This window comes from Ascaphus truei, chromosome 2 (genome assembly GCF_040206685.1).
Source record: "Ascaphus truei isolate aAscTru1 chromosome 2, aAscTru1.hap1, whole genome shotgun sequence".
NCBI classification, from domain to species: domain Eukaryota; kingdom Metazoa; phylum Chordata; class Amphibia; order Anura; family Ascaphidae; genus Ascaphus; species Ascaphus truei.
In genome coordinates, this window is record NC_134484.1 from 155,927,254 (window position 1) to 155,943,103 (window position 15,850).

Here is a 15,850-nt window from a genome sequence, read left to right on the forward strand (position 1 = left end):
TATTCTAATGTTCCTTTTTTATATTTGCAGGTGATGGTTCTAAAAGCTAAATGACTCCATATAAAACAAGAAATGAAGGCGTGATTCATGACGGTGCGCTAGGACTAATCCATTGGAGTCCAAAGAAACAGGATTTGGCTGTTTGCCATAATGAAGAAAATCAGTCTAAAAACATTTCGCAAGTCTTTTAACTTGAACAAGAGCAAAGAGGAAAATGACTTTGTAATGGTACAGCAGCCATCGATGCCAAATAATTTTGTAAAAGATGACTCCTTGTTTGGCAGCTGCTATGGCAAAGACTTGATCGGATGTGAAATAAACAGCGAGGATGAGAAAGGTGGCAAAAATAGGCCAAAAAATGAGAGCTTGATGGGAACATTAAAAAGGCGCCTTTCTGCAAAGCAAAAGCAAAAAGGGAAGGGCAACACATCAGCTAATTCTGCTGAAGATGATACATTTTCTTCTTCCTCTGCTCCTATTACCTTTAAAGATGTGAGAGCTCAGAGGCCTTTAAGATCAACATCGCTCCGTACCCACCATTATAGTCCAACTCCGTGGCCCCTGCGACCGACTAATTCTGAAGAGACTTGCATAAAAATGGAGGTCAAAGTGAAAGCATTGGTCCACTCCTCCAGTCCAAGCCCTGCATTGAATGGGGTTCGGAAGGACTTTCATGAGCTGCGATCAGATAATGTTTTCCAGGAACACAGCAATGCATTGAAAAGTACAGAATCTCAAAATGGAGACTTGCATCTTCATATTAATGAACATGTGCCTGTAGTTATAGGACTTATGCCTCAGGACTATATTCAGTATACTGTGCCTTTAGATGAGGGAATGTATCCTTTGGAAGGATCACGTGCTTTCTGTTTGGACAGCTCCTCTCCTATGGATGTTTCAGCTACACCTTCCCAAATTGGAAGTAATAGTTTTCATGAAGAGGATCAGCCTGTGGCCCAGGATGTAGTAGTGGCACCGGATATCTTTGTGGACCAGGCGGTTAATAGTCTGTTACTTGGCACCAATGGAGTGATGTTTCAAAGCTCCAGGGTTAATCACAATGATGTTCCTCCACTCTCACCTTTACTACCTCCAATCCAGAATAGTCAAATCCAAAGGAACTTTGTAGGGCTTATTGGCACAGATGCACACATGGCTGAAAACCTGCGTTGCCATTTGAATTTTGATCCCAATACTGCTCCGGGTGTTGGACGAGTTTACGATTCAGTACAAAGCAGTGGAGCCATGGTTGTTACAAGCCTCACAGCGGAGCTTAAAAAACTTGCCAAACAAGGCTGGTACTGGGGACCTATTACACGTTGGGAGGCAGAAGAAAAACTGGCTAATGTGCAAGATGGCTCCTTTCTGGTTCGAGACAGTTCTGACGACCGTTATCTTTTAAGCTTGAGTTTTCGTTCTCATAGCAAGACACTTCATACCAGAATTGAACATTCAAATGGAAGGTTTAGCTTTTATGAGCAACCAGATGTGGAAGGACACACCTCTATAGTGGATCTAATTGAACATTCCATAAGAGACTCAGAAAATGGAGCTTTTTGCTATTCAAGGTCTCGGCTGCCTGGGTCTGCAACTTATCCAGTGAGACTGACAAACCCAGTGTCAAGATTTATGCAGGTGCGATCCTTGCAGTACTTGTGTCGTTTTGTCATACGTCAGTACACAAGAATAGACCTGATTCAGAAACTGCCTTTGCCAAACAAAATGAAGGATTATTTACAGGAAAAGCACTACTGAACTGGTGGGAATTTTGCATCTTGCACTTTGGGAACAATAAGAGATTAAAATACAGTTTACAAACTTTCATCGCTATCAGAATATTTTGCTGCCATGCCAATATCTTCGTTTTTTTTTTTGGATAAATGAGTGTAATGCATTATTCTCCCTTTTTTTTTATTTCAATAGTAAAATCTCAACATTTTAAGTGTGAAATCACCATCTTTTATCAATATTCAAAATAATCACAATGTGAATTATTAGTTTCTCCTATTTTATCATGTTAGCTGCTATCCACTGTGACTTTTTATGCATTAAAAGCACACACTTCATGTGTTCTTAACCACCGTTGACTTTAAATTAAACCTGTAGATTGGAACTTTGTTTTTTTGTTACCTGTCTTTTTATGTTTATACAGTTGAATCCCACGCTTATTTTTTTATTTTTTTTATACAATGAATCAGATACCATTCCATGTAGCTTTCAAAAGCTGTTTCATTTTTGGTTTTAAAAAGCCCCAAATCATTTGATATTTAAGGATTGCTTTTTTTTGTTTTGCAAAAGATGTTGGAATTATTATAGTAACCCCTTTCATGCTGACAGATGTGGCATTGAACAGGGGAAACGGTTGATTGCCGAGGGCTAGCCAGAATTCAATATAGGATATTCTTATTGGGGATTAATGCAAGTGAATTTCACAACATCAGAGGGTTAGACATGTCTTTGAGTGACGAACAGTAGGTAATCCTGAGCACTATTACAGCAACATGCTTGCAGGATTCCAGGTTGCACTCATTATAAAAAGTAAAATAAATCCTTAAATGCAAACTGCTACGTTGAAATTAATTTCTTTCTGTAAAAATAATGTGAGATTCAAATCTGAAAATTAAGTTTTTTGTAATTTTTATGAAACTGGAGGACATAATTACAGTATACAAAAGTTGCCTAATATCAATTAAATGTTTTGTTTTTCAAGGTGGATATGTTGTCTACATTTTTAATTTGCTTGCAAATTGTTTCCATATAATTCTGGCCACTGTATTTTATATGCACTCATTTCCTGATCTGCAAATTGTGCCAATATCGGAAACATGTTTTGCTTGTTTGTTTTTTCAATCATTGACTGCAATGCGCTTATTATTTGGTTAAAAGGGATGTCAAGTATTGCACAAGATAATGGACTAAATAACGAGTTCTCAAACTTTTCCCCATCTCTAAACACTTGGATGTAAGTGATTATGTGAAGTACCACTATAAATATCTCTAGTTCTCAATATGGTAATGAATATAATAGAATTTACGGACACGTTTGAAAGGCAGTCTGTCTCAAACCGATTGTCAACACAGAAATGTCCCAGGCATGTGGACAAAAGTAACACATGGTGAATTAAGAGAAGTGCAAAATAACTAACAATAACAATAATAAGGCTCCTCGGTGCTGCTCAAAAATAAGTCTCTAGAAACTGTATACAAGAATTGGTGGTGAAAGATTAAAGCGCAATAGAGTGCAACCAACACAACAAATAAACCAGTAATACCCAATAAAACTGGTGATTGTGCTCAAGTGATAAGTGAACAAATCACTCACATAAATGTCAGCAGGAGAGTGTCTGGTCACGCTTAACTTCTCTTAAAGAATGCATAGAGAGAACATAGCGTGATATAGTTTAATGAACATGCATACAAAAAAAGATGGGATTAGGGCACACTCACATTCTCCCAATCTTTAAAACGCATTGAGTGCTATAAAGGCACACTCACGCCTCTCTGGGTACACCCGAAATCTACCGGAATGGGGAGTCCTTCTTGGCAAGATAGCTTTGCGCCTGTGTCCTGGATCGTCCAATTGCGATTTAATCTTTCACCACCAATTCTTGTGGACAAAAGTATCCTCAAATTAATTTTAAAAGGTGTTTTAGCACCACCATTAAGAACACCTGGTCTAAACTGACTACTTGTTGATCATAGCCTACATAATGTTTTTTTAATATAATTTATTAGAAGGCACAATATACAGTTTCCAAACAGGTGAAACAGGATTGCTTGGCTGCAGATGCAGTACAATGCTTTTAATGCATACAGTTGAGGGCATGATTTTTTTTTTAGCCAGTGCCCTTCACTGCATTTTCATGTGATATTTTTTTTTAAATGCGACTCCCTGATCATATTAGGAACTTTAGAAGAGCTTTCTTCTTTGTTTACATATGAAATAAATGTTGTTAGCGTTACCCAATCTTTGCCACTCACATGCTTGTGCCAGATTTAATTGCAAGCACATCACAGGTGATATAGAACATCAATAGGTTTTTTTTTTTTTACACTCTACTACTGTACATCATCCAGTAATAAAATAACACCACGTTAGTATGGGGAATCTTTAGTCCTCAGTGACTCTAATAAAACAAAATTACTTGCGTGCATAATAGCGTAATTTAAAAAAAATATGTTTAAGGATGTTTTATATTACAATTGTCAGTTACGAGTAACATTATATAAATGTAGCATACATTGTGAATGTGAAAACAAATCTAACCATGAAACAGTACAGGTATCTGCGACTACTTGCAGAATAACAAATACATGAGAAATCAATGGAGGCTTCACAATATTTGAAAGATCTTGCAGATATGGAACTGGAGTGGGTGCAACATGTTGGTAGGTTGAGGATAGATTACCTTCTAAGCAATATATGCTCAATGTTTAAGTGGGGGGGGGTGGGTCGCCCACCTTCATTATGCACTCAAGAATATCGCAATCTTCAGAAACGTGGGGAGCGCATGACCGAAAAAAGATACAATACACAATGGTACAATATAGCTTGTGTGGGTAAAATAGTGGATCCGTACTTTAGGCAAAAACAATGTGCAGACCCACTATTTTACCCAGAAGCAGTATTGTACCATTTTGTACTTTTCTCTTTGGTTCCTGCGCTCCTCAAATTTTGAAGAGTGCTATATTGGGAAGAATTTGTTAACAAGTTCTGAAAAGGCTTTAAGAGCTGCATTTTATTTTATATTTTCACTGTCACTTGGCACTTTATTATCACTTTGATTAATAATAACTGCACTAGAATTCACTTTTTTTTTGTACTTTATTTTATAATAGGACCACACTAATCCACTGTAGATTGAGTTTTTGTAAAAAGTATACAACAAAAGACAATCGTTCCCTTTTTTTTTTTTTTTTTAAATAAAATATATGCAGCAGTTCTATACTTTTTTTTTTTTTTTTTTTTTTTTTTATGGGAGTGCAATTATCTAAGCTGCCAATTGAGCCGTTGTCTCATGATCGATCGGCAAAGATCCGGCTTCACTGGGAACCTAATATGGCTCCCTATTGTAAAAAGAGCAAGTACTTTGCTTTTCTAAATGGTTGTTATAGCAACCCAAGGAAGCTAAATACATTAATACTTATTAAAGCCTGCATAAAAGTTACTGCATCCCCCTCCCCTTCTTTCTCTAATACTACACAACTACATTTTGAAGTCAGTACCGTAATACTACTCCTGTAAAGTATAAAAATCAAATCTGACCTTGTTTCCATATGAAAATCATGCACCTGCATATTTAAACCCTGAAATGAGGGTGTGGAAACAGGAATAAAATACTTTGGTATTCATATTTGATTATGATAATTTCCATTTTATCCGAACCTCCACAGGGGCTCGGGAATTATTTTGAACGTGGAAATAAAGTTTGCTTTTACTTGCATTCTTTATGGACTATACTAAAATTGCAAGTAGGGTGCAGAACTGGGGCCACTGCTTTTTATCTTTAGTAATGACCCTGGGTAAGCATAGAGTGCAAAGTCTCCATCTTTGTTGATGGCACTCATTTATGTAAGGTACTGTAGTCAAATCTGAGCTCTATGTAATTTCTCTACAATAGGACTTGGGCAGGTAAATGGCTGATGTGGTTTAATACAGACAAATGTAAGGTTATACATTTTGGGAAACCATAATAAACATGCTACCTACAAACTAAAATGGGGAAAAGGGTACTGTAGGTCAATTCTTGATGGAGAATGATTTAGGCGTGATTGTAGTTGGCATACTTGGCAATCATGCTCAATGCAGGGCAGATGCTGCAAAGGGTACCAGTGTATTACCATATTTAAAATGCAGGATAGGTCTGGTGTGTGGCCTGGATGTGGAGCAGGATAGTTGCAGCTCAGCTCCATCCAGAAGGCTGATTTAGGAGTTGGGGAAAAGCCCTAAAATAAAACACCAAACCCTAGGGGAATACCACTGAGCGGGAGGCCTGAGTGGTGTGAAACGCCTGGACTGCACAGGGACCCGTTGGAGACGCCGATCTGCCTGAAGAGGAGATGGAGCTGCTGTGAGTCAAGGTGCGGCAGTCATCTTGCCTGGCCCACCTTCAGTATCTGGCAATCGGGATCTGCAGTTGGCAGAGAGGGCGGACAGGATCCCGACGGACTCATAAGCAGCAGGGTGAGTGACCATCTGATGGGAGTCCCGGTGCAGCAGGGAAAGAGCCGCCGGCGGTGTGCATGGCAGCAACGGTGAGACGGGTGGCCATTTTGTCTCAGTGCTCGGCTGTAGTGCAGATGGAGTCTGCGTACCATCCGAGTTAGAGAAGGTCGACGAATTAGGAGCGCATCAAGAGGACCAAGATAATAGGTCACGCTGAAACAATCTGCATCTACGAGGAATGCCAGAGACAATAACAGATCTCGCAGATTACGTGACCCGACTCTTCCTCATGCTGTGCCTTGATACCCCTCATGCATGACTGCTTTTTGATTAGAGTACACAGAGCCATACGTCCTAGACAGCTCAATCAGGATTTCCCTCGTGACGTTATCCTCAGATTACACTACTTTGATGTAAACAGGAGCATCATGGCAGCCGCGAGGAACCAAGAAGCAGTGGAATTCGAAGGCATCAGCATCCAGATCTTTGCGGATCTATCTCCAGTAATGCTACAGAGGCGTTGAAACCTCAAGGCATTTACGGAAATCTTGCGTGAAATACAAATGGGGTTTTCCTTTCCATTTTATTGTCCTTAAAAATGGTCAACAGCATACCATAAAAGAAATGGCGGAGGCACACAGATTAATGGAGAAGCTGGGTATTCCAACAGCAAAGTTTCCTGACGACTCTATGGGAGAAAGGACAAAGCAAACGCCTTGGACTAGATTGGGCCCAAGGAACACAATGCCAGGGCCAGAAGCACACTCAGTGAACATACAGTTCAGTTGGACACTTTTTAGGGCGGTGGAGTAGAAGCCGGTCAAACCATGCTCCAAGGACCATCCAATACTAGTAGCAACTGATCGGTAAAGGTTGAGGTTGCGGAGGTGGTCAGGACTATTCCGCCAGCTGTAGAAACAGTGATAACCAACTGGGATGTTCAAGACGTTATCCAGTAGTGAACTGTGGGTCGATTGGATAAGGGGTTGTTACGAGGTTACGCAGGTTTACAGCTAAACAATTTTATGGGTTTAATACTTAATAGTCTATAGCAAGATTGTTAGGTGATGTTTTGAGTAGCAATGAAACAAACTGGTGCAGGTGGATGTAGAAGCAACACAGAAGATTATGGTGAACTAAATCAGACAGTGTAAATCTGCACCGTAGCTATATAACATAATAGGAAGATTGCAAGTTTGGTGGGCCTCCTGAGTAGCATGAGTATTGCGTTGCTGTGTTACGCCCCCCTTTTTAGTTTTAATTTATAGTGCATGTTGCTATATTGATATGTGCTATTGTTGTTGGACCACAAATCGGGTGCCAACAAACCGTCCCTCCTGGATTTCCGGGTGCCCCTTGGGTGTTTAACATGTTATATTTCTTGTTTATATGTTCTGTTTTTTCCCCCCATGTGTTCCCTAACCCCGTCCGCTATGATATATATCTCGATATCTGTTCTACAGTCGGTTCGTACTCTGAGGTCCCTCTCCACTCTGACTCTAGGGCGAAATACCAGGTTCTGGTTGTCTATATCATTTTCAGGTAGAAATAGACATATATCCCTAAAACACTTGGTATGGCAGCGCAAAAAATTATCTCCCACAATGTAAAAGGCTTCAATAGCCCACACAAGCATAAACTTGCCTTCACCAACTATATAAAAAGAAGATGCTGATGTGCTATTTCTTCAGCAGATGCATTTCAGCACAAACACTTCACGCAGGTATTTCTATCAACAGCATCGACCAAAAAAGGAGTAGCAATTATATTAAACCCAAATGTATCCTTTCAGCATGAGGCACTTAAGATAAAGAGGGCAGATTTCTCTGCCTAGGAGGTATGCTGGCGGGGGTACAAGTTACAATAATCAATATCTAAGCCCCAAATATGTCAAGGTCTTCCTTCTAAGAAAGTATAGTCGACACAATAAGGAAGGTGGCAAAGGGTATTATCGTTTTAGGCAGGGACTTTAATATATTGCTATGTATACCAGAATAAGTGACAGAAATTGGGGGAGAACTTCAATTTTTTTTTTTGCATAGTTACATAGTAGATGAGGTTGAAAAAAGACGTAGGTACATCAAGTTCAACCTATGCTAAATTTAGACAACAGATACTTTATCCTATATCTATACGTATATATCCAGAGGAAGGCAAACAAAAAACCCCATTAAGGGGAAAAATTAATTCCTTTCTGACTCCAAGAATTGGCAATCGGATTAATCCCTGGATCAACATCCTTCCCATGTATACTTATTTGGTATATCCCTGTATACCTTTCCTTTCTAAAAATATGTCCAACCTTTTTTTGAACAAATCTATTGTATCTGCCACCACAGTCTCCATGGGTAATGAATTCCACATTTTAACTGTCCTTACTGTAAAGAACCCTTTCCTTTGTTGCTGGGGAAATCTCCTTTCCTCCAACCTTAAGGGATGCCCCCGAGTCCTTTTGTACTGACCTTGGGATGAATAGTTCTTTTGAAAGCTCCTTGTATTGTCCCCGAATATATTTGTATATCGTTATCATATCCCCTCTTAGACGCCTCTTTTCTAATGTAAATAAATCTAATTTAGCTAGCCTCTCCTCATAAATTAGATTGTCCGTCCCCTTTATTAATTTGGTGGCTCTTCTCTGCTCTGTCTCTAGTTCCATAATGTCTTTTTTTAGGATTGGTGCCCAAAATTGTACTCCATATTCAAGGTGCGGTCTTACTAATGCTTGTAAAGGGGCTTAATTATGTTTACTTCCCTTTCAGCCATTGCCCGTTTGATGCAAGATAAGATCTTGTTTGCCTTTTCAGCTACTGCATGACTTTGGGCACTATTGCTAAGCCTGCTGTCTACAAGCACTCCTAAATCCTTCTCCATCAAGGATTCCTCCAATATATCTCCATTTAATTTGTATGTCGCCTTTTTATTCTAACATCCCAAATGCATAACCTTACATGTATCTGTATTAAACCTCATCTGCCATTTACCTGCCCACGTTTCCAGTCTCCAAGTCCTTCTGAAGAGAAATTACATCCTGCTCTGATTCTATTACCTTACACAATTTAGTATCATCAGCAAAGATGGAGACTTTGCTCTTGATCCCAACCTCAAGGTCATTAATAAACCAGTTAAAAAGCAGGGGTCCCAGTACCGATCCCTGAGGTACTCCACTCACGACTTTAGCCCAACCTGAAAAAGTTCCATTTATGACAACCCTCTGTTGTCTGTCCTTTAACCAGTTTTCAATCCAGGTGCATATATTATTACGGAGTCCAATTTTCTTTATTTTGTACACCAACCTCTTGTGTGAAACCATATCAAAAGCTTTTGCAAAATCTAAGTAGACCACATCAACTGCATTACCCTGGTCTAAATTCCTACTTACCTCCTCAAAGAAACAAATAAGGTTAGTTTGGCATGATCTATCCTTCATAAATCCATGCTGACTATTACTAATTATTCTGTTTTCCATTAGGTATTCCTGAATCTTATCCCGTGTTAAACTTTCAAGTAGTTTCCCTACTATTGAAGTCAGGCTTACAGGTCTGTAATTTCCCGGTTGTGATCTAGCTCCCTTTATAAATATAGGCACCACATCTGCTTTACGCCAATCTTGTGGTACTGAGCCTGTGGAAATGGAGTCCTTGAATATTAAATATAATGGTTTGGCTATTACTGAGCTTAACTCCTTCAGAACTCTTGGATGTATGCCATCGGGGCCAGGGGCCTTATTTACTTTAATTTTTTTCAAGTCGCTTATGAACTTCTTTTTCAGTTAACCAATTGTTCATTAATATGGAGGTTGTGGCTTCCTCCTGCGGCACTACTATTGAACTTGATTCTTCCCTGGTAAACACAGAGGCAAAGAATTTGTTTAATACCTCTGCTTTTTCCTTATCTCCAATAATCTGCCTACCCATCTCACACTAAAAGTGTCCTATATTTTCTTTTCTCATTTTTTTGTTATTAAGGTACTTAAAGGACTTTTTAGGGTTGACCTTACTTTCTATTGCAATCCTTTTTTCATTATCCATTATCCATCTGTACGTGAAATCCTGCTCAGGCTGCAGGTATCCAGGCGGGGACAGACAGCAAGGGTTGCCGGTCCGCAGGTTTTCACTGACGGTCGGACCATTATTGGAAGCCGGTGCTGGCGCTGGCGCATTGCTTGCCTGGGACTGCCGATTCTTAGTTGGTTTTACCAAGACCTTTCGCCTTTTGAAGTCTCAATGATCAAAGACAATGGAAAAATCTGGTGCAACACACCAATACCCTCCTCTAACTCCAGGTGCAGGATCAATACGAAAAAAACACGGTTCGATACATAACTTTTTCCTTATTGCACGCTTCCACACACGAGCATCTGGTGAAAATTTGTAAAAGTCATAATTTTCGATAAAATATTCATAAATTTGACCAACTGTGGCCATCTTATCTGCTGCATTAATTGCGGACCATATATAAGCGTACATTGTCAGTCTTTTTTAACACGTACTGCGGCGGTGTGCTCATCTCGGAACTCTGAACAATACTGTAGAACACCAGACACTGTGCATTTAGTTTTTAATATGAAACACCTAAATTGATACAGTATTGTAACTTCTTCAGTACCAAGGTCAATTCACAATGGACCACTGTGGTATTTTTTAAACACCTGCAAGTCAACACATTACTGAAGCGCATGCGCCTTACAATTCATATGTTCAATGTAGTGTACACATTAGAATTCATTACAATTCATGAATATCTGCCACCTGGCGAATACGCGAAGAATTGCACCCAATTAAATCCGAACCATTATCGTTAAACAGATCAAGCGCGGGTGACGGCCGGCATGAACGCGGGCAAGCGCGTGGCATTCTGAAAAAGTCACCGGAAAATAACCGAGAAGTGTTAAAATAAAAGCGACCGCTGCTGTACTTCTGGATTTTATCTGACTATGGTGTTTATTTAACCTTTGCAGTGCCCTAATACCTGGTATGGCATGGGCCCTGGCACGCAAGAAACCCTTATGACTTGCAAAGTACATCATAGGCACTGGCTCATTCTCTAGGGGGTGATTGTGCAGGCAGCTCCATTTCCTTTTCCAGTAATCTGGCACCATCCCATGATCCTGATGTCTGTTGGCATTCTGGTTGCCACCAAACTCTCAGCATTCTAGGTTGATATAGCCTCCCAACTACAAAATTTGTGCAAAACTCACACCATTTATTTATAAAATGTTTACCAGGAAATATTAAATTGGGAGTTACCCCTCATTTTCAAGTATTTCCTGGGCCCAGAATTATAATGACAATACAATGTTACACCTTATATTTACAGACATGTCTTGGACAGTTATGAACAATGTATGTTATGGGTGTATTTAATAAACAATTAACAGTTACAGACGAGATTAAATTGTGAGACAGCTGAAGTCTTGAAATAACTTAAACTGAAGGCAGTTTTGACAGTCTCTGGTAGGTTTTTACAGTCATGTGGTACATGGTAACAGGAGCGACTGGATTCTTTGTTGAACCTTGGGACCATGAACAATCTTTTTGAGTCGATTCTCAGGTGATAAGTGCTGAGTGTGGTAGGAGAGAGTACAGGGCCACAGACAGATTTCCGGGGGACCCAAGACTAGAGTTACGCCCCCCCCCCTACCCTGTGTTGCCGGTCTTGCGAGATCCATTTCACACCTCTCAAGCCCCCTCCTATTTCCCCCCCTTTTCCCATGTATTTCTCTTCCCCATCTCACTCTTACCCCGTCTCTTCCTCACTCACTCCCCCTCATTCCCTCTCTCTTTTGTCTCCCCCCCTACATCAATTACCCCACTCACTCAATTCCGCTCTCTGAATCCCCCCTCCTCACACTCAGCCCCCCCGCCTCACACATGCACAATCCCCCCCCACAATACAAACAACCTCCCGAGCCCCCCAAAAACATAAAACAAACACCTCCAAATAATACAAAACAAAACACACCGGAAATGCATTCAAAAACCCCCACCCCCAAATACATACAACCCGCCAAATACATATAATCCCCCAAATACATACAACCCACCATCCACCCCCCATAGTCCCCCAAATACATACAAAACCTCCACCCACCGCCCAAATACATATAACCCCACCACCCCCAAATACATACAACCCCCCAAATATATACAAACCCCCCACCCACCGAATACATACAAACCCACACATCCCCAAATAAATACAAAATAGGGCCTTACCTAACTTGGGGATCGTCTCAGGTGCCCTGGCTCTCCCCAGCTGTGTGGGCCTCACTCTCATGCCGTTGAGCGCCGGCCTCAGGAAGAGGTCCTGCGTGGGACAGTTAGGGAGGCCCGCAACATCTTTGATCGGCTGCCGGTTCTCTCGTTGCCACCGGGCCCCAGCTCTCCCCAGCTATGGACCTCCCTCACTGACACTGTCGGGCCTCTTTCTCATGCTGGTCCCAGCTTTTCGCATGTGCCAACGGCAGAGAGGCCTGGCGCGGAACAGTGTCAGTGAGGGAGGCCCACAACTGGGGAGAGCCAGGGCCCGGCAGAAAAGACTGGCAGCTGGGCAAAGAAGTTGGCCACTGGGCCCGGAACACTTGTCCTGGCTCTCCTCTCCTGTCGGTGGCTCTGGGTAAGTAGGGCTATTGTGAATTCTCAGTAATTATTGTAAAATTCTGCTTAATCACTGAATCTTGGTAATCGCTGCAGCATTCATTCTCCTGTTCTAAACCTCGATCTACTCTTAATGAAAGTAGTATGTATATTCCTTTATTTGTTGTGATGTTTCGCCTCTTAGACTACACAGGACAATAATGTACGTATTGAAAGAAACTTTAAGGATGGTAAAAATGTGTTTCATTGCGGATTGCTTGGACTTCATCACTACTCAGAAATGTTGCTCTATGGGACTGTATATTTATATTGGGCTCAACGTATGTTCTTCTCTCTAAAACAGCAGTAGCCATATTTGCAATGCTGAATACAAGCTAAAAACTGAGAAAATGGTTTCTTGCACACCTGAATAAAAATATTATCATTATCACCTTTTTAGTTCTGAAAAACCTTGCAAGGAAATGTCACAGACTAGTCCAGCAACGAAGAGGTTATTTTTTGCTGTTGTTAAGCCACTGGGAAAACAATACAACCTGCCCAATAATACAAAACGTAGCCCTAAATCTAATTATCCTGGTTTATAGCTCTGTTCCATAGCAACCACAACACATTTCTCATCTCTTCTGTGAGGGGAAAATAATACTTGACGCTGTGTTCTTTTTTTCACAGACACAGAGCTAGAAAATGGTTCAGTTGTGATTTAATTGTTTAAATTAAAATTAATATGATTTATATCAATACACCAGAGGAATCTTAATTTCTCAAACAAAATTATGTGTGCGCCTTTATACTTTGCTCTGTTATATATGGAAATTATTTATTGTCCTGTATAGTTACAAAGCAGAGGTAAAACCATTTAGCTATTGAAAGGGATAATGCATTTTAACTTAGAATTCACAAGCTATGTGATGGAATTAACTGGCATTTTCTACGAGTCAACCTCTATATCATCAATTTTAAATATGTCTAAAGCAACTGCACTATATTTTTTTGCAAATTGCTAAATATCATATTACTATAGAACAGAACCGTAGAAAAAGGACATGGGTGAAATTTGAGAACAGAATACAATCTTGGAAAGAGGGAGGGGTTTATAACAATTTGAGCCATCAGATGAGTTATTTGCTATATTACATTTAGAGTGCTTGAAAAAGTAGCCCCGAGCCTTAAACAAAAGGGGGCATACCCCCCCCCCGACGTAACTTAATCATATGGAGTGTGGCAGGATGATGGCATCATGACCCTGGGGATTTTTGCCTGGGAGAGGGGGATATAGGTGGGAGAGCAGTGGCGGACGCTTCAATCCGTGCATTCACTGAAGTTTTTGATGACGTTGCGATGTCGGATATCAGGAGATCCTTTGCTGGCTGAGATCGAGGTCCCCTGTGAGGCCGAGTTCTGAGAAGGAACCTTCTGTGTTATCTTGGAGCAGGAGACAGAGCAGGCCGGATGGTGGTAAAAGGAGGGTACTGGGACAGGGAAGTGGTTCCTCGCATATAGTCTCGTGGGAAGTTAGACAGAGTGAGGCCCTTATCACCCTAGAGATTATGGAGCCAATGTTTTTTGGAGAGTCCCTGGTGGGTTATCAATTGGCCTTGTCAGGTGCCCCTCCCCAACAGCTGATGTCAGCCACAGGAGGGGAGGTAGCTGGCAGTTAATGCCTGGGGTTTTGGGTGAGTTGGTGGCCCGTACGGCTTCCAGCATGGCAGCAGTATGGGAGGGGGCCTCACCCAGTGGGGCTCCTATTTGGTGTTGGTGCTCTAAGGTGATGCCGGGACAGTCTCTGATGTTCTAAGGATGCATATCCAGCCCTCTGGGGTGGCATTTACCAGCTGAGTTGAAGAAGATATGGGGTTTGGAGTATGTGGAAATATTGTCTTTACTGCCAGGCTACAGGGAATCATTAGTAAGGTCTAGTAAGAAAGGAGCAAAATGAAAACAAAACACCTCCATTGTCATATCATATGTGATATGATTCCCACTTGTGGTAAGCTTGTGACTCACACAGCTATTGGCAGTGTTGAACCAGATGAGTTGAGATAAAGGCTGAGTTTAATCTCAGCAAGAGGAAGGATAAAATTGGGCACCTCTCTAAATTTTGGAAAGTGGGCAGAAGTCAGCCCATTTGGGAATAATTTTGGGTTGTATGGATGGGTTTTTTTTTGTCCAACCTCAGCCTGTGTTTTAGTGATATCGCCATCCAGGACGGGTTGGATAGGGTCTAAGCAGGTCTGGAGGTCCGGTGCTAATTTAAGGGTTGTTAAATAGCCCAGTTGGTGGTGTCTGATTGGGTGGGTGGGTAAGTGTGGGGTAACCTTGCCAGACAGAGCTCTGTAGTATAGTAATGCCTGGTGGTGGAAGTTATTGATGAGTGGGCAGGAGTGGGTGGAGCAGCAGTGATGGCTCAGAGTTAATGTCCTGTGTGTAGTTTTTGTACACATACAGTAGCAATAAAACCTTTTTTAAGAAAAGCTTCAAATTAAGCCCAAAACATTGGTTTGACATAAATAAAATCATTTTTTTTACCTGTAGGATTGCCATGTTTTGATACCTATTCATCTACTTGTCTCTAGATGGATTAGGATTTTCTGTCTCCAGTTGTTAAACAGAATTATTATTGATCTTCTTAAACTGCAACACGTGTAACAATGTTTCAGCAAAGATATGTACTGTAAGTTGTTATTGTCTATAAACTCCCCTTAGAGTCAGTTGGAGTATTCTAATAAATATTATTGCACGAATAGGATTTAATGAAGAAGCTATACTTGCCCTGCACACCTTGGGAGGTTGTTACGCTGGAGTAGCCCGCAGACCAGACCTGTCCCTAGAACTGAGGTGGCAGGTATGAATACACACACCGACAGAGCGAGGGACGTGTCCGGGTTGAGGTATTAGATGATGCCAGACCAGATGGGGTGTATTGCGTGAATACTTGCCGGTACCGTTTTCCCAGAAGAATGGTCGTCAGGGGTAGGAGATGTATGGAGGGATCGAGATGAGTGCCGTGGTCGAAGGGAGCCAGAAGGTACGTAAACAGGATCAATCCGAAGTCGAGAGCCAAAGGGGGTAGTCTGCCAAGCCGCGTCAA

At 41.1% G+C, this 15,850-nt stretch overlaps 1 protein-coding gene across 1 annotated transcript in view; it reads left to right on the forward strand.

Annotated features, from left to right (window-relative positions):
- SOCS6 (suppressor of cytokine signaling 6) overlaps nt 1-2,709 on the forward strand; it is a 49,042-nt gene extending 46,333 nt beyond the window's left edge. The window contains exon 2 of the mRNA XM_075585448.1: nt 31-2,709. Coding sequence (XP_075441563.1) covers nt 151-1,755 — 1,605 coding nt within the window. The 5' untranslated portion in view covers nt 31-150 and the 3' untranslated portion in view covers nt 1,756-2,709. The remainder of the gene's footprint in view (nt 1-30) is intronic.
- Nucleotides 2,710-15,850: the final 13,141 nt, after the last annotated feature.